This window comes from Carassius carassius, chromosome 9 (assembly GCF_963082965.1).
Source record: "Carassius carassius chromosome 9, fCarCar2.1, whole genome shotgun sequence".
Taxonomy (NCBI): Eukaryota; Metazoa; Chordata; class Actinopteri; order Cypriniformes; family Cyprinidae; genus Carassius; species Carassius carassius.
The window spans coordinates 36,111,944-36,136,216 of record NC_081763.1 but is presented as its reverse complement, the minus strand read 5'-3'; the positions used below and the strand labels follow the sequence as shown (position 1 = coordinate 36,136,216).

At 42.7% G+C, this 24,273-nt stretch overlaps 1 protein-coding gene across 1 annotated transcript in view; it reads right to left on the bottom strand.

The window, feature by feature from the left end:
• Positions 1-2,123: 2,123 nt before the first annotated feature.
• Positions 2,124-24,273, bottom strand: part of LOC132149795 (germ cell-specific gene 1-like protein) — a 23,111-nt gene continuing 961 nt past the window's right edge. Inside the window, exons 2-5 of the mRNA XM_059559194.1 lie at positions 23,525-23,572; positions 23,269-23,433; positions 3,069-3,180; positions 2,124-2,613 (exon numbers count right to left, since the gene is read on the bottom strand). Coding sequence (XP_059415177.1) covers positions 2,124-2,613; positions 3,069-3,180; positions 23,269-23,433; positions 23,525-23,572 — 815 coding nt within the window. The remainder of the gene's footprint in view (positions 2,614-3,068; positions 3,181-23,268; positions 23,434-23,524; positions 23,573-24,273) is intronic.

Sequence of the window (24,273 nt, the reverse complement as noted above, 5' to 3'; positions counted from 1 at the left end):
TGATCATGTAGTGTCAGACAGTAATGTATTACAGTATTTCACAACTGCTAAAACACATTTCTTGAAACCTTCAACCATATTCACATAAACACAAAACCCAGTCTTTAAACTATATTCACAAAACCCCTGACTCTTCTGGCAAAATCAAACACTTGCCGCAAAACAGCCGGTCAATATATAAACACTCATCAGCATTCATTAGACACTAAATCAAAAAATTGACAACACAGCGTCCAGGGCAAGTAGTTACAGATAATTTTTTTTTATTGCATATAGAATTTTTTTTTTTCCATAAATAAAAGTAAATAATTCACAACTCAGTACAGCAAATATATTGCATACTGTGAGTACTACAAGTAATACAGTATAGAATTTCTTTATTTTCAGCATAAAAATAAAGTAAGCCCAAAGAACAAAGACAACTCTAAATGCAAAGCATATTACACAAAACATTGTGCAATTGCAAAATCAAACTCAATGAGAGACTCATTCTGCCTCAGCATCACGATGGTGGAGAGACCCCCCCCCCCACAGTGCCACCACGCTGGCCAGGGACTTCCACAATGGCACGTTGGCCAATTATGTTCCAGCCTCTCCTTCTCCTCTTCGCCAGATTGAACCCTGCTTCATATTCATGGGGCCTTTCCATGGAATCCATTTCAAACACCCTCTATATATAAAAGAGATAAATAAATAGTTTTGTAAGTGTTACAGAAAGACATACTTCCGCAAAAGTGTATGTATATATATATATATATGCACTCCAGATTTACATACAATGTAGTGCAGTTACAGTAACAGTATAGGATAATAACTGTAGGCTACAAACTTGTCCTGTAAGCATCAGTGCTGAAAGTGTACACTTACTTGCACATACTGATATCGTAGATCTTTGACCCTTTCTGAATTGCGCTCAAAGGGAACTCTGTACACTTGCTTCATGCTCACCCTGTTGCGATGGAGGACACGGGAAATGGTAGAAAGGCTGACTCTGTTGATAGCTTCAAAGTTTACATTGTCTTCTACAAGTCTTTGCTGTATTTCACGCAGTCGGATGACATTGTTTTGATGGACCATATGAACAATGAGAGCCTCTTGCTGTTGGGAGAACGAAGCAGTCCTTCCACCCTCATTTGGTAGTCTTGCAATTCTACAAAAGGGAAAATGCTCTTACAGATGTGTACATACAGAAACAATAGTAATGGACATCACATTCATATGTAAATTGTATTCTAAATCTTTTTTTCTTTTTTCCCCACTCCCCTTTCTATTGACAAACTGATGTACTATATCAAATGTCAAATTAGAAAAACAATACATTTACCTGTTCTCTTCTCTGAATGTCCTGTTTATGGTGGCCACAGTTGTCCTTGTACTCTTCCTCCTCGTCCACCACCTCTTACACAAACTCTTCCTCCTCTTCCTCCTCTTCCTCTCACATAGTTTCCATCCATTGTGGTATCAACACTCACCGTACCTGGGCCACCTGTACGGGCTTATATTCTAGACAACTGATTTGATCACATCATTAGAAACAAGTGTGAACAATTTTGAGTTGTTGTGTGTTAACGATGACAGTTGTGTTGTAGTTGTGTTTAACTTTTGCCACATGTATTTACCATTTTGCAAAACAGTGCAAAATGTGTTTTAGTGAGTAAAAATGTGTTTAGAGTTTTGCAAAAAGAGTGGATGAGATTTGCAAACAGTGTCTTAACTACCTGAACTTGTTTAAGGTTTTGCCTACAAAGTGACTGATTCGACAAATGTGTTCAGGCCACTGAGCATTGGGTTCAGAGAATGGGGTTTAGTGTTTTAGCAATTGTGAAATACTGTAATAATAATGAATAAAGAAAAATGTATTAATGTTGATGCATAGTAATTAACATATAAATAGGAAAATTAACCGTTTATTGTTTTGGTACAAAATACACAAAATGAAGTGGAATTTCTTGCTTAACAATATTATGAAGATTTCAAAGGGCAAAGCAGTCATAACGTCATTAGAAAAACACTGCAATACATTTATATTTTCATGAGTTGGCATTCAGATTCCAATACAAATGTTGAGTTTGGACATCTGAACTGAAACCATAGGTGCTTTAATACACAAAAACAAACACGGATCAGAGCGGGCTGAACTCCTCGTCTGGACACTGAGACGCAAAGCTCAGTGGAGACAGAAGCAAAGCGAAGGGAGGAGACATGGCAGGCTCCAGGAGCGAGAGAGGGGCGGGGCTGTGTGAGTGAGGGGCGGGGCATGGTGAGAGAGGGGCGGGGCTGTGGGAGTGAGGGGTGTGGCATGGTGAGAGAGGGGCGGGGCTGTGGGAGTGAGGGGTTTGGCATGGTGAGAGAGGGGCAGGGCTGTGGGAGTGAGGGGCGGGGCATGGTGAGAGAGGGGCGGGTCGAGGAGGTGGAGGAGGAGGGGCTGGGAGCAGCGGGGAGAAGTACGGAGACAGAGGCGAGAGCGGAGGCAGCTGCGGAGGAAAGGTGAAGTTCCTGCAGGGGTAAAACACGCTCCTGTGCTTGGGTCCCACCATCAGGAACTTCTTGGTGTAGTTGTTGAGTGTCGACACGCCAGAAGACATGCAGCAGGTGAAGGCCACCCACGCCACGCTACAAACACCAGACACAACGTCAGCAACAGAGCATCAGACCTTGTGTGAAAGCATTCATATACACAGACTTAAGACTGATAACACCACATGACATCTGACCTGAAAACACTCAGCATCACACACTTGCCCACAGCCTACAGAAACTAAGGATTTTTTTCTACTTTAAATATATTAAATTTTAATATACAACATTAAGGATTCCCATTTTGTTACTACAGTAAAAATCCTACCCTAATAAATATAAAGTTCAAACATTATTAAAGACAAGTTCACTTAAGACATAACCAACTGTGTTTTTGAGGATACTTTCCAAGATGGGTCATTCAACAATTTCACATGTATTTGTCCGTTCAAATGACCTGACAAAATCACACACACACACACACACACACACACACACACACACACACACACACACACACACACACACACAGACACGTGTGTTGTACTCACTAAAAGGCCCAAGAGTATCCATAACTGTGAGGTTTAAAGTCCTCAGGGCCGAGAGAGATTGTCACCTGGAAAACCTGCATATACATCATGTGAGCGACCATCCCAACCAGCCCTGAGACAGACAGAGAGAGAGAGAGAGGGAGAGAGAGAGAGAGAGAGAGAGAGAGAGGGAGAGAGAGAGAGAGAGGGAGAGAGAGAGAGAGACAGAGACATTGACATTTGAAAATCCCTTTATTAATAAAATAACATTTGGAATTTATCTGCATAAATATTTACAAACCCAAAGAAGGTGTGTTTTTTTTTTTTTTTTTAAACAATGTGTAAAAAACAAAAAAAAATTTAAACATCCCCCATTAGACAATTCCACATATATTTTCATTCATATACACATTAGAGAATGTTTAGATTAAAGCTTCCATTCTCATCAGGCTCACACAGAAAATTATTAAAACCCCAAAGATGAAAAAAAGACTGAACATTATGTGTAATGCTATAAAAAGCATACTCTACCGTTAACCTTTTTTTTTTACAAAACATTTAGTCAATAAAATAGGATCAATACACCCACTTTCTTCAACTTTGTTTTTTCTTGTACACCAAATTACCAACTTCACCATTCCATAAAGAAAATTTAGAATAATAACTTTCTTCTTGTTTTCTACTGAGTACTTTGGCCCATAAATAAACATCGAAACATTAAACGAACCATTTAACTCCAGACTCCAAACCTTCACTAACTGCATCAAGTTTTTCAGGCGATAACATTCCATAAATGCATGAATCACAGTTTCTGATGCGTTACAGACAGGACAACCCTCCCCAACTAAAGGATTCAGTCGTGCTATGTGTCTGTTTGTGGCTAAAACTCCATGTACAATTCTCCACTGCAGATCTCCCACTCTCTTTTCAGTGGGTTTTTTGTACAGGGTCCGCCAGCTACCTTTCAGGGAAGAGTCTGACCCCAACACTAAAGTCCATTTGCTTTCTGTTTGATCTTTAAGGTCTTGATAGTTCATAGTTTTAACACATGCTGTATATAAAGTTCTTTTTGATAAACCATTGAACAACCCCATTTCTGGAGTATTCAAAGACAACAATTTTACCGGATCTTCCTCTTGATAATCCCTTTTCATCAAAAGGTCAAATTCCGGAAAAGTGAATGGCTCTGTATCCTCTCCTGCACAAGTCTCTCTGAGAAATTCTTTAACTGAAAAGGGAAGTTCAGCTTCTAGGTCTTGTAGCACTCGTTTAGCGAGACGGACAGACCTGAAACCCACTTTTCGAGCAAGTTCTTCAGCTTCAATCCACCCATCTCCTATCCTTAGATCCCGAAACATGGATATTCCAGCAGCCAGCAAGTTTGACCTTATGGTCTCAGAGTTCAGAATCTCAGCAGGAAAAAGAGGATTGAAAAAAAGAGATTTGTTAAACAGCCACGGACCTGGTTTTGACCACTCTCTTGAAACAGAAAACATTTGCCATAAATCCATAATATTGAGGTAAAACGAGTTAAGTCCACCAAGAGAAGTTCTCTTTAGGGTCATGGTGAATAGCTGTTTATCTAGACCCATTCGTCCAGCCTTGCGTAGAAGAGCACATGTTAGTTCCATCCATCCATGCTGCTGGTGATATAGTAGGCGCTGAATAGCCTGCAGTCGGAAAACTGTCAGTCTAGCGCGAATGTCTATCAGTCCCTGTCCCCCTTCTTGAACAGGAAGATAGAGGACAGCAGCTCTCAGCCAATGCTGACCAGACCAAAAAAAATTAACAAGTCTCTTTTGAATTTCTTCGATTAAAATCACTGGTGGATCCACAACCATCATTTTATGCCAAAGCATTGAGGCAATGAGATTGTTGGCAATCAGTACTCTTCCCCTATATGATAACTGGGGTAGCAACCATTTCCAGCTAGACAACCTCGCACAGACCTTCTCCACTAAACCCTCCCAATTTTTCTTTTTATATTCCTCTTGACCAAGATATACTCCAAGATATTTCAAACCACGTGTACCCCACTGAATATTATTTGGGAGTTTCGGTAAAACCATATTGGTATTTTCAGTAGTACCATACCACACAGCTTCTGTTTTATCCCAGTTAAGCCTAGCAGATGACGCTCTTTCATAGATGTCTAGAGCCCCCTTTAAATTCTGTACATCTTCCTGATTTTGAATTATCACAGTAATATCATCAGCGTATGCAGATAATATAATAGACTCTTTTTTTAAACTACCATTTATAGTTAGACCTTTTAGTTTACGTCGAAGCATACACAATAATGGTTCAATCGCCAAGCTGTACAGTTGGCCAGACATTGGGCAGCCTTGTCTGATTCCTTTTTGTATTTTAACTGGTACACTTAACCCACCTCCGATTTTTATCATACTCAAGGATCCTTTATACAACAATTTTATCCATGATATAAAACTATCACCAAAACCAAAACACTTTAAGACATGAAACAAATACAGATGATCCACCCGATCAAATGCTTTTTCTTGGTCTAGAGATATTAGACCAGCACCAACATTGTACATTCCTAAATATTCTAAAAGATCTCTCATTAAAGACAAATTATCATAAATACATCTTTTAGGAACACAATAAGACTGATCTTCATGAACCAACGAGCCTAAAACCATCTTAAGTCGATTTGCAATTGATTTAGACAATATCTTATAGTCAGAGTTAAGAACAGCAACAGGTCTCCAGTTTTTAAGTAAACACAAATCTCCTTTCTTTGGAAGAAGAGAAAGGACTGCCCTTTGACAACTTTTTGGCAGTTCCTTCAGTTTATAGCTTTCTTCAAGAACTTTAAAACGTCCTGTCCAATTATTCCCCAAAAAGACTTGTAAAATTCTGCGGTAAGTCCATCAAGACCTGGTACTCGACCCGTTGAGAGTTGTTTTACTGCATCCGTTACTTCTTCAAAGGTAATGCTGGAGTCTAGAAAAAGTCTTTCCTCTTCTTTCAAGTTTGGTAAATCTTTAAAAAGTTCACATGTTGTATTCAGATCAGTGTCTTCTTTTGCAAATAACTTAGAATAAAAATCAACAGCAGTTCTTCTCATCATTAAAGGATCGGACGTAGTACTACCATCAGGTCTTCGTAAACAATGCATGAAATTATTATGAACAACCTTCTTTTCCAAATTAAAAAAATATTTCGTAGGTGCATCCATATCATTAATGGAAATAAACCGTGCTTTAACAAGTGCTGATTTCACTTTTTCATGTAATATACCTCTTAATTCATGTTTTTTGGATAACAACTTTCCTTGGACTCCCATGTCATTCTTATTAATCAATGAAACATATAATGCAGAAATATCTTCTTCTAGTTTAGACATTTTCCTTTTTAAACTAATCCAAGCTTGTGATGAATATTGTTGGCAGAAGAGCTTGATTTGAACTTTTCCCACCTCCCACCATTGAAGAAGATTTTCATAATTACTTTTTTGTTCTGTCCAATACTTCCAAAAAAGATTAAATTTTTCATGAAAATCGAGATTCTCTAATAGTTTATTACTAAATCTCCAATAAGAGCAATGAGGGGTTGTTTGTGTTACAATCATTTTTAAGGAAATTAAATGATGATCTGAAATCGAGCTTGGGCATATTTTGGTCTCTTCTATTCTACTGCACATTGTATTCTTGACATAGAATCTATCTAACCGTGCTGCACTGATCCTATTTTCTGTCACTTTAATCCATGTATATTGTTTTGCTGTTTTATTTTTCTCTCTCCAAATATCAATAAGTCCAAATTGTGTGGTAATCTCTCTCAAAGATACTGCTGATAAAAAATGAGGTTCTTCTCCATTTCTATCAAAAGTAAAATCTAAAGTACAATTCCAATCTCCTCCAATTACTAAAAGATCTTCATTTATAAAAGAGGAAACTACATCTTTAAGTTTAAGAAAAAAAGCTATTTCTCTCTACCCGTTGTAGGAGCATAAACATTTATTAGGACAAAAACTCTATTTTTTATTTCTACTCTTAGAGCAAGTAGGCGCCCTTTCACTACTTCATTCTTAGACAAAATTTTTACTTTATAACTGGGTGAAAATAATATTACCACCCCTGCACTAAGGTTGGTGCCATGACTCAAAGCATGATCTCCCTCCCAGCCACATCCCAAAATCAGTTTCATTTTCTTCATGTGTTTCTTGTAGAAACACAATTTGAGTTTCTTTCAAATTTAAACACTCTTTTAATAAAGGCCATTTACTTCTGTCCCTTGCCCCATTTATATTTAAGGATCCTATTTTAAGAACATCCATAAATAGGGGGAAGGAAAAGGAAAAGGAAAAAGAAAAAAAGAAAGAAAAAAACATAGTAAAGGCCAGCTCCCCATGTGCATTTATTTAAGGCTAGTTCTAGTAGACCTACGTTTACCCTTCATCTTTTGAATTTTTTGTCTGACTGCTGTCAAATATTTCTTTAGTCTAAACCTTTTTTGCTGCGACAAAATCTCAACGTTACATTCTTTACGAGCTTTCGTTACGGATGCGATGAATTTCTCTAGGTCAGGAAAAACCTCTTCAACATTAACACTCCTCCCCTTAGTTTCATCCAGGAAAGAGTTTATCTGTTCAACAGTATACAAATCTCCATATCTGCCAACGTCTACATCAATGCATGAATCATCATCTCTAATACTCTCATCTTCGGACTCTTTTTCCGCTTCATCATTTGAACCTGTAATGTCTTCTTGCATTCTATCATCTTTGAAGCATAAAGCACCAGTAACAATACAACCAATAGACGAAACCTCTTCATTTATACCCTCAGTACTTCCAGTCGCGTTTACACTCACCTCTACTCTATCACCAGCTTCACTTTCTTGTTTTGCATCCTCGTCCTCTTTCCGCGCACCCGCATCACTCACTGGCTCTCCCACCTCAGTCGCTCCGCTACTCGCACTTGTCAAACCTGACGGCCCTGCTGTTTCCTCTGCCTGCTGCTGTTTATGAGGGCAAGACAATCTCTTGTGGCCAAAAACTCCGCACTCAAAACAACGTAAAGTATCAGTGCTCGCGTAAACCATATAAGAACTCTCTCCACATGTCACTCGAAACGAAACATCCAGTGTTTTAGTAGGTGCTGTCAGAAACATGAACACTTGTCTTCTAAAAGACAATACGTGCTTAAGTTCGGTAGATTTACAACCCAAGGGAATCGTTTTCTCAGCACTAGCCATCTTTCCGAACCGTATCAATTCTCGCACGATCGCATCATCTTTAATGAAAGGAAGTACATTGGAGATTGTCACTTTTGTAGCTGGAGCAAAAAGAGGTGTAACGGGTACAAAAGTTTCTTTCACCCAAATGCCGCTTTCAATTATCCTGATTACTAGTTGTTCGTTTTTTACAATAATCGGTGACCCAAAGAAGTGAGGAAAAAGAAAATAATAAAAGAAGATAGGTAAAACCTATGGAAAAAAATAGTTCTAACTATAAGAAAAAACTTAAGAAACTTCACGCTCTCACACCCCACGCCACACTCTCACTTCCCAGCATGCAACACACCCGAGAGAGAGAGAGAGACAGAGAGAGAGAGAGAGAGAGAGAGAGAGACAGAGAGAGAGAGAGAGAGAGAGAGAGAGACAGAGAGAGAGAGAGAGGAGAGAGAGAGAGAGAGAGAGAGAGCGGGAGAGAGAGAGAGAGAGAGAGAGCGGGAGAGAGAGAGACAGAGAGAGAGAGAGAGAGAGGGGGGAGAGAGAGAGAGAGAGAGAGAGAGAGAGAGAGCGGGAGAGAGAGAGACAGAGAGACGTTTAAAATTCTTTACTCAATCAAAAATTACATTACACACTCAACATTAATACAATGAATGTTCAAAATTATTCACCAAACAAATGATAAAGAGTTTTCTTCACAAAACACAAACAAACCGCTATTTACACACCATTTGTTCATAAATTCGCCAGAGCAAGTCTGTAAGTCTTCCACATAGCTAATTTTGCTTGCCCAAGAATAAAATTAGCAACAGTACAGCGATCCTTGTACACTTTAGAATACCTACAGCCATAAATAAAAATTACTTTGTTAAACTCAAATCCCAGCACATCAATTATTCTTTCCAGCAATGCCAAAAGTGGCACTAACCTTGGACATTCAATAAAAACATGAAAAACCGTTTCATGACTATTACAGGCATGACACAAGGGCAGAACATTCAAGTTGAGTTTGGACACAAACGCATTAGTGGCTATCACACAATGTAATATTCTCCATTGCAAATCACCTGAACGTTTTGGAAGAGGACTTTTATAAAAGAGCCTCCAAGAAGGAGAAATATCGTCTGCAACTGTGAGCTTTTCTCTCCATTTTGTATCAATTCTGTCATGAAGATCCTTAAAATACGCAGTTTTTACACAGGCTTGATACATGTCTTTTTTCCTCACAGAATGAAAAAGTAGCCCTTTTAATCTCTCAAAATTTAGCAGCTTTCCAACCTGGCTGGTTTCAGGACAAACTCCAGGGCACACACCTAAATCAGGAAAATCAAGATGTGAAGGCCCACCCTCTAGAGAAAGCTCTACAAACTGCAAAAGAGGGAACGGAAGAGCAGCTTTCAACCCTGAAATCAGCCGCTCTACCACCCTCACAGACCTCAAATCAACCTGACTGGCAATATCTTCTGCTGATCTCCACTCTTTTGATTCTACATTAATCAAGTGCCCCACTTTGGTAAAACCTTTCTTCATGCATAACTTAACTATACTATTAGACACGCAAACATTCCCTAAAAAAGGATTAAAAAACAGTGGTTCATTCAAACCATAATGATCATTTTCAGACCTATGCAGCCTAAACATTTCACAAGATTTCAAAACCGATGCATAAAAATTTGCACCAAATGTGACATTTTCAATAAACGGTGACATCAAAAACAGTTGCTTATCAAGATCACTACTACAAAGGGATCTTAGTAAAGTTAGTCCAAAAGACACCCAAGGGATAAAATCTCTAGAAAAAAGCAGTCTTTGTGCAGATTTTAGTCTCATGGCTCTGATTTTAGCTGATAGCTCAATCAGTCCTTGACCTCCTTCATTTACTGGCAAATATAGGATTCCTGAAGGAAGCCAGTGGAAACCATCCCAAAAAAAATCCACAAAGTCCTTCTGTAGTTTTTGTAGTAGTTCTTTCGGGGGGTCGATAACAGTCAAGCGATGCCACAGCATTGATGCTGCTAGATTGTTAACAACAAGAACCCTTCCTCTGTAAGACAATTGTGGGAGAATCCATCTCCATTTCTGTAAACGACCAGTCACTTTTTCATAAACGCCTTCCCAGTTTTTCTGCATGTATTGCTCTGTTCCAATAAAGACCCCCAGCACTTTAAACCCCTCTGAACTCCAGGGGCAGCGCTGAGGAAGTTAAGGAACAGGCCTACCTTCTTCCTCCCATTGGCCTAATAACAACGATGCACTTTTTCCCCAGTTGACTCGAGCTGAGGAGGCTTTTTGATACATGTCAAGAGCCACTTCCAGCTTGCACACATCTTCATTGGATCTTATTATGACAGTGACATCGTCAGCATAAGCACTGAGTTTAACGGCTACCATCTCTGATTCAAAAAGGCCCGCCATTGAAACTCCACAAAGTTGACGCCTCAGAACAGTTAGCAACGGTTCAATGGCTATGGCATATAAAATACCTGACATACTGCAACCCTGCCGTATGCCTCTGCCAACTGAAAAAGGTCTTGTAAGTGAACCACTTATTTTTAAGAAACTATAAATATCAGTGTACAATAATTTAACATAAGAACTAAAAACAGAACCAAAAGCTTCAAAACATTTAAAAAGGAACTCATGATCCACACGATCAAAAGCTTTCTCCTGATCTAAAGATAAAAAGCCCACATTAACATCATTGTCTCTGGCAAATGAGATCAAATCACGAAGCAAAAACAAATTATCAAATATTGTGCGTTTTGGAATACAAAATGACTGGTCTGCGTGAATTATTGATGATATATGGAGTTTTAATCTATTAGTTAATGCTTTTGACAGAATCTTATAATCCACTCCAAGCAAAGACACTGGACGCCAGTTTCTTATATCCGCCAGATCACCCTTCTTGGGTAGCAAGGTGATAAGTGCTCTTCGTAAACTCAGCGGTAAGGTGCCTCTTTCAAAGCACTCTAAGAAAACTGAGAACAAGTCTTCTCCAATCACTGACCAAAACAGTTTATAAAATTCTGCCGTTAAGCCATCCAATCCTGGAGCCTTTCCAGCGGACATGCCTGTAATAGCAGCAGTCAATTCACTTAAGTGCAAAGTCTGATCAAGCTTGGCCTTATCACTCTCCATCAGATGAGGTAAATCCTGGAGAAGTGTTTCTGCTATTTCTCCATCACATGTCTCTGCTTTGTAAAGGTTTTCATAAAACAGCAGTGCTTGAGCAATTACCTCATGTTCATCAGTTGTTTCACCTCCTTCAGGCAGTTTCAGACGACTTAAAGCTTTTTTATCAACAACTTTCTTCTCCAAATTGAAAAAAAAAGATGTTGGGGCATCCATGCAATTAAAGGATGTAAACCTTGCCCGAACCAGAGTCTCTTTTGCCTTCTCTTCCAGGAGATTGTGGAGAAGAATTTTCCTAGTTTCCAACACTTCAACAGTACTCCCATCATATTGTTCAATGTTCAGCAAAATGTCCTGTTCAAATTGTCTCATTTTGCTTCCAAGAGTATTCTTATTATGTGCAGTATACTCCTGGCAAAACATCTTACCTTGAACTTTACTAATATCCCACCACTGACTCAGGGATTTATACTGAGACTTACTCTCTCTCCACATCTCCCAGAAAAGTGAAAAAGAGTGCACAAAGTTGTGATCCTGCAAAAGCCTATTGCTAAAGCGCCAGTAGGGGCATTTAAATGTGCTCTGTGCAGAAGTGATATTGACAGACACATAATGATGGTCTGAGAAAGGAGTAGGAATAATAGAACTATCATGAAACTTTTCACAACAACTTCTTTGAACATAAATTCTGTCAAGTCTTGCTGCAGAAACCCTATTTGAATTTACTTTTGTCCACGTATATTGTTTTACATTAGGAAAGGCTTCTCTCCAAACATCCACGAGATCATGATAAATTATCAATTTTCTAAAAACTTAACGCAACAGAGACAGCTTGCAAACCAAAAACACAGACAACCAGACGATTCAGATTTACGTCTTCATTATTGTGAGGAGCTTAAAACATATAAAAATACACTCAGAAAGAAGAAAGAACAGTGTAACGATATCAACCTTCATATTCATTCGGAAGAAGGAGGCGGGAACCGGCGGACAATCAAAAACATTTTAATAACAAAATAAACACAAAACAGCGCACCAGCCCCTCACGGACGACTGGTGCGCATAAAATAAAACCCAAAACACAACTAAAAGCCCAGGCCTGGTCCTCTCTCGTCCTTCACTGTCGTCGCTCCAGTTTTATATCCTTCCATCTCCTCCATGGGCCTCGAGACCGGTGGGACGAACAGGTGTAGTTCATCTCCAATCCCTCCCCCGGCCTCGCTCCCATGTCCCTCGGCCCCGCCCCACTCGTCACATACCCCCATCGCCCCTCGCAGGCCGGGGGGTACTCCCGAGACTGCGCTCTACTCCCCCCCCCCCTCCCTCCGGGGGGGCCGCTCCCGGGGACCTGCGGGAACCTGGGGGTAGGACAGGCGAGGCGAGAGAAAAGGAGATGGAAGGAGGAGCGACAGAGACGAGAGAGGGGAGAGAGGAAAAAAAAAAAATTCCGGTTCCCAGACGCACCGCTGCTCGGCCCTCCACCAGCTGGGTGATCTCCTCCGCGGTGCCTGGCGGTGGCACTGGACGGCCCTCGGCGGACGGCACGACACTCCTCCGCCGCCCGGTGGACGGCGACGGCTCCTCCGGTTTTGGGCAGCCGGCAGGAGTCCCCCGTTCCCTGCTCCTCCCCGTTCCGGCGGAGGCAGCAGGCTCCGGCCACCTGGCGAACGGCGCCGACTCCTCCGCTCCCTCACGGACGGCAGCCGTCTCTCCACATCGTGGGCGGCCGGTAGCGAGCTCGCCCGTCCCCGGCAACTCGCTCCAGTCCATCGCCTCGAGCGTCCATGGCGGCACACTCCTCGCCAGCTCGATGGCACCGCGGATTCACCACAGCGGCGAGGGATCTTCAGCAGCGCGTCCCTCCTTCTCCCGGGCTTCGGCACCACTGTAACGATAAAAACCTTCATATTCATCCGGAAGAAGGAGGCGGGAACCGGCGGACAATCAAAAACATTTTAATAACAAAATAAACACAAAACAGCGCACCAGCCCCTCACAGACGACTGGTGCGCATAAAATAAAAACCAAAACACAACTAAAAGCCCAGGCCTGGTCCTCTCTCGTCCTTCACTGTCGTCGCTCCAGTTTTATATCCTTCCATCTCCTCCATGGGCCTCGAGACCGGTGGGACGAACAGGTGCAGTTCATCTCCAATCACTCCCCCGGCCTCGCTCCCATGTCCCTCGGCCCCGCCCCACTCGTCACATACCCCCATCGCCCCTCGCAGGCCGGGGGGTACTCCCGAGACTGCGCTCTACTCCCCCCCCCCCTCCCTCCGGGGGGGCCGCTCCCGGGGACCTGCGGGAACCTGGGGGTAGGACAGGCGAGGCGAGAGAAAAGGAGATGGAAGGAGGAGCGACAGAGACGAGAGAGGGGAGAGAGGAAAAAAAAAAAAAAAAAATTCCGGTTCCCAGACGCACCGCTGCTCGGCCCTCCACCAGCTGGGTGATCTCCTCCGCGGTGCCTGGCGGTGGCACTGGACGGCCCTCGGCGGACGGCACGACACTCCTCCGCCGCCCGGTGGACGGCGACGGCTCCTCCGGTTTTGGGCAGCCGGCAGGAGTCCCCCGTTCCCTGCTCCTCCCCGTTCCGGCGGAGGCAGCAGGCTCCGGCCACCTGGCGAACGGCGCCGACTCCTCCGCTCCCTCACGGACGGCAGCCGTCTCTCCACATCGTGGGCGGCCGGTAGCGAGCTCGCCCGTCCCCGGCAACTCGCTCCAGTCCACCGCCTCGAGCGTCCATGGCGGCACACTCCTCGCCAGCTCGATGGCACCGCGGATTCACCACAGCGGCGAGGGATCTTCAGCAGCGCGTCCCTCCTTCTCCCGGGCTTCGGCACCACTGTAATGATATCAACCTTCATATTCATCCGGAAGAAGGAGGCGGGAACCGGCGGACAATCAAAAACATTTTAATAACAAAATAAACACAAAACAGCGCACCAGCCCCTCACGGACGACTGGTGCGCATAAAATAAAAACCAAAACACAACTAAAAACCCAGGCCTGGTCCTCTCTCGTCCTTCACTGTCGTCGCTCCAGTTTTATATCCTTCCATCTCCTCCATGGGCCTCGAGACCGGTGGGACGAACAGGTGTAGTTCATCTCCAATCACTCCCCCGGCCTCGCTCCCATGTCCCTCGGCCCCGCCCCACTCGTCACAAACAGTACATCCAAAATCAGCTCAAAACTATTGAAGATTCTGTCCAATCAAACAGTTTCTGGGACAACTGGAATCACCTAAACAATAAGAAACATGAACAAATTACAATACAAGACGGAGACACCTGGAAAAATCACTTTGAGCAACTCTATAGCAAATTAGACATGAATATAAAACAAACACAAATATATGAAAAATTAAACCATATAGAAAACATTATTGGCAAACACCAAAATCCACTAGACTACCCAATCACAGAAGAAGAGCTGATGGATAAAATACAGGCTCTGCCAACAAAAAAGGCAAGAGGACCAGACGGCATCCTTAACGAGATGCTGAAAAATATAAGCCCCAAATTCAAATTGGCCATCATGAAACTGTTCAACTTGGTTCTGAGTGTTGGCCATTTCCCTGACACCTGGAATAGAGGACTCATAACGCCCATATTCAAGAGTGGAGACACATCAGACCCCAACAATTACAGAGGCATCTGTGTGAGCAGCAATCTGGGGAAGATGTTCTGCAGCATCATCAACACGAGACTCGTCCACTTCCTCTCAGAGCACAGTGTCCTGAGCAAAAGCCAGATTGGATTCCTACCAAATTTTAGAACATCAGACCATATATTCACCCTGCATACCCTGATCGATAAATACATCAACCAAAACAAAACCAAAATTTTCGCTTGCTTTGTAGACTTCCAGAAGGCCTTTGATTCGATTTGGCATGAAGGCCTTCTTTCTTAACTTCTAGAATCAGGTATTGGGGGCAAAACATATAGCATTATAAAAACGATGTACTCAAACAATCAATGTGCAATTAAAATTGGCCATAAAAGAACCGAGTTCTTCACTCAAGGGCGGGGTGTGAGACAGGGCTGCCCAATATCACCGACCCTCTTCAACATCTACATTAATGAATTGGCGAAACTCCTGGAAGAATCGGCAGCTCCTGGCCTCACACTTCACGACTCCTCTATAAAGCTCCTGCTGTATGCGGATGATCTGGTCCTGCTGTCTCCAACAGAAGAGGGTCTACAGCAGAACCTGGACATCCTGCATCAGTTCTGTCAGACCTGGGCCCTGACCGTCAACCCAACCAAAACTAAAATAATAACATTTCAGAAAAGACCCAGATGTCAGGGAAAGGGACAAAACTTCACCCTTGGTATGACCAAACTTGATCATGTCTCAAGCTACACATACCTCGGGCTGAAGATAAGTGCAAACGGAAACCTAAATTTGGCCGTGAATGAACTGAAAGAGAAAGCAAGAAGGGCCTTCTATGCCATCAAAAAATCTATCCAAATTGAAATGCCAATCAGAATCTGGCTCAAAATATTCCAATCAGTCATAGAACCAATTGCATTATATGGCAGTGAAGTTTGGGGTCCTCTCCTAAATCACCAATTCGACAAATGGGACAAAAATCCGATAGAAACCCTGCATGCCGAGTTCTGTAAGAGTATCCTGAGAGTACAGAGGAACACGGCGAACAACGCATGCAGGGCAGAATTAGGCCAATACCCTCTCCTGATACATGTGGAGAAACGAGCCATCAAATTCTGGAAACATCTAAAAATGAGTGACCCCAACTCTTATCATTATAAAGCCCTTCAGAACCATGAGATGAGCCCTGAGAAGAGCCCACTCATTCAGCTGGTCCTGAGGCTCCACACACAGACGAACACCACTAACACTAACCAGCCTCAGGACACTGACACCCTCATCCACACAATCCGGCCCAACCACATCATAAAAGCTCAACGAGAGCATTACCTGACCTATTGGACTCAAACAACACAAAAACAGAGTAAACTAGAATGCTATTTGGCCCTAAACAGAGACTACACAACTGCAGAATACCTGAGTGCAGTGAAGGACTGCACACTCAGAAGAAGAATGACGAGGTACAGACTGAGCAACCACAGCCTGACTGTGGAGACGGGCAGATACCGGCAGAGCTGGCTGCCCCGAGAGAGACGCCTCTGCCCGCACTGTGCCCAGGGGGAGGTGGAGACAGAGCAACACTTCCTCACCAGCTGTCCCAACTATGAGGACATTAGAGGGACTTTCTACATACAATTTGAAAAACTTTGCCCTAACTTTCTAAAATTGAACCACAAAACACAATTCCAACACCTATTAGGTGAAAAAAGAGAATGTATGACACTAGCGGCAAGATACATCGATGCCTGTCACAAAAAGAGAGAGTTGACGACCAATCAGTGATGCGCTCACACACACACACACACACTCACACACACTCACACGCTCGTACACAAAACAAACACACAAACACTTACACACTAAATTCTAAGTTGTTCACAGATTTTTGAAATGTTCATAAACTGTTTGACTATTTTTATTTATTATTTATTTATTTTTATTTTATTATTTTTTATTTTTATTTAATTGAATTATTATTATTATTTTCTGTACTAAATGTTCAAAATCATTTTATATGTTGTTTTCATGCTTTGGCAATACGAATGTATTTTTGTCATGCCAATAAAGCTTTATTGAATTGAATTGAGAGAGAGAGAGAGAGACAGAGAGAGAGAGAGAGAGAGAGAGAGAGCGAAGGAGGGAGAGAGAGAGAGAGAGACAGAGAGAGAGAGAGAGAGAGAGAGAGACAGAGAGAGAGACAGAGAGAGAGAGACAGAGAGAGACAGAGAGAGAGAGAGAGACAGAGAGAGAGAGAGAGAGGGGGAGAGAGAGAGAGAGAGAGAGAGAGCGGGAGAGAGAGAGAGAGAGAGAGAGAGAGCGGGAGAGAGAGAGAGAGAGAGAGAGAGAGAGAGAGAGCGGGAGAGAGAGAGAGAGAGAGAGAGACAGAGAGAGAGAGAGAGAGAGCGGGAGAGAGAGATACAGAGAGAGAGAGAGAGAGAGAGAGAGAGCGGGAGAGAGAGAGAGAGAGAGAGACAGAGAGAGAGAGAGAGAGAGCGGGAGAGAGAGATACAGAGAGAGAGAGAGAGAGAGAGAGAGAGAGCGGGAGAGAGGGAGAGAGCGGGAGAGAGAGAGAGAGAGAGAGAGAGAGAGGGAGAGAGAGAGAGAGAGAGAGAGAGACAGAGAGAGAGAGATGATGATGATGATTGAAGATGCTGAAAAAAATGATGAAACAAGATTTTTGACCCTGAACTTGTATCAAAATGGCACTGTCATGGCCCAGGGATCAGAGTCTGCTCTCAAGATCTTCATTAAAGATTTTGAATTAATAAAAAACCTGGCACTGTCTGATGAAGTGGACAAGAATATGAACATTGTTCCCTCTCCTGAAAAATCAGTTCTAAAGACGACAGTGACTTCAGCAACTACCATTCCATCTCCAATGTCAAGAATGAAAGACAACTTTTCACTTCTGGAAGTAGAAGTCGTGGAGATAAAAGAATTAATACTATCCCACCTGAAAGACAACAACATGGAACAAGTGACAATTGACATAAAGAACTTAAAACAAGAAGTTGAATCTCTGCAGAGACACAGAGAAGAAATGACAGAAGAACTTCAGAAAACCAAAGATGAACTAAGGGAAGTAAAATCAACTTTAGGAAGAAAACTAACGGAAGTTAGAAAAGAAATGCAGGAGGAGTTATCGGCCTTGAAGTCAGTACTCCACACCAAAGATAAACTCATCACAGATCTGAAAGAAAGACTCAACTCTGTTTCAGCCCCTAAAGAGTCTTCTGCCAAACCCTTGACTCGTCCAGAGATGCTCATGGAAAACCCTCAACCTGAACAGCAGCCCGTGGAAGAAGAACCTCACTGCTCGACTGATCCTGCACCCCAGATCCACAGCTCCTCTGCACAGGACCCGGGAGAAACACATGCTCTTATCCTGACGGACTCTAACGGGAAATATGTCAATGAGAGACTTCTGCTACCAAACATGAGAGCCAAGAAAATCTGGTGCCCAAACACAAGAAGTGCTTTTCAGATCCTGTCTGAGAGTAAACATGAAAACTACAAGCACATCGTAATCCACACAGGGACGAATGATTTAAGGGCCATGAAGGGCCGTGTGGCTCCTATGATGAGAGAGGTGGCGATCAGAGCCACACAACGCTTCCCAGAGGCTAGAGTAACTCTGTCCACACTGCTGCCACGCACCGATGTGCCTTTCCACGTCATCCACGGGAATAGTGTGGAACTCTCCAGAAGCTGCGCACTCATTCCTAATGTTCATCTCGCCCATCACAAAGACATACAGCCTCATCATATGTATGACCACATACATCTCAATAAGCAAGGAGTGAAAGTCTTCGCCAGAGTGCTGAAAAGCACAGCCCTTTGAAACACAGCAAGAAACAACAGAAACTCCGATAACAGGCGAAGCCCTCGTCCTCCAGCAGAGCCCAGACGGACCACCGGACCTCCATCCCAACACAAGAGCTACACAACACAGAGAAGCCCTCGTCCTCCAGCAGAGCCCAGACGGACCACCGGACCTCCACCCCAACACAAGAGCTACACAACACAGAGAAGCCTTCGTCCTCCAGCAGAGCCCAGACGGACCACCGGACCTCCACCCCAACACAAGAGCTACACAACACAGAGAAGCCTTCGTCCTCCAGCAGAGCCCAGACGGACCACCGGACCTCCACCCCAACACAAGAGCTACACAATACAGAGAAGCCCTCGTCCTCCAGCAGAGCCCAGACGGACCACCGGACCTCCATCCCAACACAAGAGCTACACAACACAGAGAAGCCCTCGTCCTCCAGCAGAGCCCAGACGGACCACCGGACCCCCATCCCAACACAAGAGCTACACAACACAGAGAAGCCTTCGTCCTCCAGCAGAGGCCAGACGGACCACCGGACCTCCACCCCAACACAAGAGCTACACAATACAGAGAAGCCCTCGTCCTCCAGCAGAGCCCAGACGGACCACCGGACCTCCATCCCAACACAAGAGCTACGCAGCGGCCGCTCAACAACCACAGAACCCTGCAGCCGCTGAACTCAACCAGATCCGACATCTGCTGAACGTCATCTGCTCCAGGCTGAGGACATAACCTGCATAACACACACACACACACCTATTCATGAAATCATTTAAAATCAGTTGTTGAAATATACAAGGTCTGCACTCTTCTACTTTTGGTAATAAGACTGCAGACCAAGACTTACTCAGCAGTCTAACAGACATGGACATCTGTATCTTTCATGAGACGTGGTGTCGTAGTAATGAGACCTTACATTGTCCAATAGGATACAAGGAAATTATGGTTCCTTCATCAAAAAATTCTAAAATTAAATGTGGCCGAGACTCAGGTGGAATACTCATATGGCACAAAGACGATTTAAAGCATTCGATTAAAGTTGCTAAAAGTGGAAAATCATCCATTTGGCTTGAAGTGAAATCCGTCATATATCAGTCTAATCTTTATCTCTGTGCAATCTATATTCCACCTCATGACTCTCCCTATTACGAAGAGCAAAGCTTCCCAACATTACAGACTGACATCTTACACTTTCAGTCCAGAGGAAACATCCTCATCTGCGGAGACTTAAACGCCAGAACAGGGCGAGAAATTGATTATGTAAATATTGTAGATAATGACCACATCCCCAATGACACCACGTTTCATCCCTCATCTAATATCACACCGAGAAACAGCTATGATACTTCAGTGAACATTAGTGGAAAACAAATGTTGAAACTCTGTAAAGGTTTAGGATTATACATCATTAACGGCAGAACTCGTGGAGATACATTAGGTAGATTCACTTACTGCTCCAGATTAGGAGCCAGTGTGGTTGATTATTCAATAACAGATATTGATCAAAGTTTTATCAATGCCTTCACAGTCAGACCTCAGCTCCCGATGTCCGATCACTGCCAAACTGTGCTTTATCTGAAAGCCCCATGTCAAATAACCAAAACTGCTCCACCTGAAGCTGAAAAACTGTTTCCTCTGAAACAGAAACTCAAGTGGAATCAATCCAACTCAGAACAATTCAAAGAAAATATGAACAATCCGACTATATTAAAAATGCTAGATGACTTTATGTCCACTGATTTCACTTTAGATATTAATGGAATAAATTTAGCAACAAAAAACTTAAATAACATATTCGTAACATTGATAACTCTATCTAATATTAAACAGCAAACCAAACATAGAACCAATGCACAGAGAAAGAGAAAGGATGTCTGGTTTGATGATGAATGTGCCGGTCTCAGAAAAGAACTCAGGAGACTTTCCAACAAAAAGCACAAAGATCCGTCCAGCCAGACATTACGGCTTTCTTACTCAGACTGTCTGCAAAAGTACAAAACACTGCTGTGGAAAAAAAGAGAAAAATATTTTCAAACTAAAATTGAAGAAATTGACGATTCAATAGATCAAAACACTTTCTGGAACCTATATAAAAAACTCCAAAAACCCAAATTAGAGATATCACTCCAGAATGGCACAATTTGGAAATCTTACTTTGAAAATCTGTATCAAAAAATTGAACCGACCGACCTCAACCAACCTCAGAGTAAAATAAAGAAAACACTAGAAGACATGGAAAAAACTATTAAGAATTATCAAAATCCATTAGATAAATCAATAACAATATCTGAAATATTAGAACATATTAAAAATCTTAAATTAAAGAAAGCATGTGGACAAGATCACATTAATAATGAAATGCTTAAACTCAGCAGTCCCAGCAAGATTCAAACAATAGGCAAATGATTTAATCTGGTGTTCTGGTCCGGACACTTCCCTGAGATCTGGTCTGAGGGACTCATCACCCCCATATTTAAGAGCGGCGATCGATTCGACCCCAATAACTACCGCGGGATAAGTGTGGGCAGTGTGTTGGGGAAACTGTTCTGCAGTATCATACACACACGCATCGTCTCACACATCTCAGCACACAACATCTTAAATAAAGCACAGATTGGCTTTTTACCAAAACATCGCACATCCGACCACATCTACTCTCTCCACACTCTAATCAACAAGAACATCAACCACAAACAAAGGAAAATATTTGCATGTTTTGTAGACTTTAAAAAAGCATTTGATTCAATTTGGCATGATGGTCTACTGTACAAAATCCTACAAATTGGCATTGGCGGAAAAACATTTGACATTATTAAATCTCTGTACACCAACAGCAAAAGTGCGGTGAAGATGGGTAACCGCAGAACCGCGTTCTTCCAGCAGGGCCGTGGAGTGAGGCAGGGCTGCAGTCTGAGCCCAACTCTATTCAACATCTACATCAATGACCTGGCGTCAGCGCTGGAGAGCTCTACTGTGCCCGGCCTCACTCTACAGGGGTCAGAGGTCAGATGTCTGCTGTATGCGGATGACCTGGTCCTGCTGTCCTGCACACCTGAGGGCCTTCAGCAGAGCCTGTCCCTGCTGGAACAATAGAAGAAAGCCAGATCTCAGGGACACAAACAGCAGTTCCTGTATAAAGGCCAGGTCCTGCAGCACAGCTCTAGCTACAGCTATCTGGGCATCGACATCAGCGCTTCGGGACGCTTCGGTCTGGCTGTGAAAACACTCGCTGAAAAGGCTCGGAGGGCTTTCTATGCTATAAAGTCACGATGTGGACACTTAAAATTACCCATTAAAACCTGGATAAAATTATATAATTCAATAATAAAACCAATTCTTTTATATGGATGTGAAATTTGGGGACCAGTACTAAATTTTAAAAATTGGGATAAAACATCAGTAGAAAAATTACAATTGGAAATTGGCAAAAATATTCTGGGGGTTGACAGAAACACGTCCACTGCGGCCTGCAGGGCTGAGCTGGGCCTGTACCCGCTGAACATGGAGATCCAGAAGAGATGTGTTCAGTTCTGGCATCACCTCCATCAGTCTGACCCAGAGTCAGTGCAATATAAAGCCCTCCTCGCCAATGAAAGCTCAGCAGAACCTCATCCTCTGAACTCACTCGCTCTTCAACTCGTCCATCAACCCCAAACCTTTTATTAACCATATCCACAAACATCTAAAAGTCACTCATGATCAAGCACTAAAAGCACATTTTGCCCTCCAGAATAAACTGCAATGTTACTCGGCCCTCAATAGAACCACTAAATTGGCCAGTTATCTATTTATTAAACATTTTAAAGAAAGACAAATCCTCTCCAAATACAGATTAAGTGAGCATGATCTAGAGATAGAGAGAGGAAGACAGAGAGAGAGCAGAGGATCTGTAGACACTGTGACCTACAGCACATCGAGGATGAGGAACACTTTCTGCTCTTCTGCTCTAAATACACCAGTATAAGAGAAACCTTTCTGCCCAGGTTTGAAATCTTAATTCCATCATTCTCTGAACTGAGCGACACTGACAAAATGTTCTTCTTACTGGGAGAAGATGATAGTACAGCTGCACTAGCGGCTAAATATGTGTTAGCTATTCACAACGCCAGAGTCAGCTAATTCTCTAGAGAGACCGACTGGATTTATCTATTTATTTATATTTACTATGCTACATATGACATGATCTGTACATATATGTTTTGTTTGTTTGTTTTATTACTTATATATAATATGTTGATGCTTTGGCAACATTGTGTTTCACAGTCATGCTAATAAAGCTCATTTGAATTGAAAAATTGAATTGAATTGAGAGAGGGAGAGAGCGGGAGAGAGAGAGAGAGAGAGAGAGAGAGAGAGAGAGAGAGAGAGTGTGTATGTGTGTGTGTGTGTGTGTGTGTGTGTGTGTGTGTGTGTGTGTGTGTGTGTGTGTGTGTGTGTGCTGTACCTCCCAGAACAGTGCAGATGGCGGCGAAGGCGTTCAGTAACTGACCCCAGCGCTGCTGCGGAGGAAACCAGGATGACAAACACAACTGCATCAGCAAGAGCAGAGAACTGACACACAACAGAGCGATGTACAGCAGCTCCATCCCCACGTACAGCCACACGATCCCTGCACACACACACATGTTGAGATTCATACACACAAGCACTTCAACAGAGATTCAGAGCCATCGTGTTTCTGTGTGTGTGTGTGTCATTGCCTTTCTCTGATGCAGGTGTGAGAGCCATGAAGCTGCGGCACTTCTCCTCTGAAACAGACAGACATCAACACCATTCAACTGCAGTAAACACATCCAGGTGAGAAGTGAAGCGACATGGACTAAACCTGATAATCATGATCTAAAGCAGAATCTGAATCGTCTGTTTCTCATTCACTTACATTTGATCACATATTAGTCACATAGAAATAGAGCAAAACCATAAACCTTTCAGTGTCATCAAGTTCCTGCTTTAAAGCGATTAAAAACCTAAACATGCTGTATATCACAGAATATTTCCTCTCAGAATTCTAACTCTATCCATTATTATAATATTTAATATGCATGTCCTGCAGCTTCATTCTCGATCTGTATGAAAACGCCACAGCTGAACTAATCCTCTTTAGAGAATCTCTCTCAATCTGTCACACAAACTCATACGGAGCAGATCTGACACATCACCGTAATTAATCTCATCTAAAGAGAATCGACGTCGGCTGGAGGAGTGTCAAACATGCTCTGTTACTGACTGAAGGCACAAACCTCTAAACACATGCCTGGATGTACAATAGAGCTTTTCAACCACAAAAAAACACTAATACCTGCCTGGCTTTAAGAAGAACCTTCACAGTATGACAAAAACACAATGTGCTTAATTCATGTTCTTGGTGTTACCGTAAGTGAATCATCAACATTTCAGCCAAATCTGGTCTCAAAACCTTCAAAATGAAGACATTAGAATTATTGAGTGA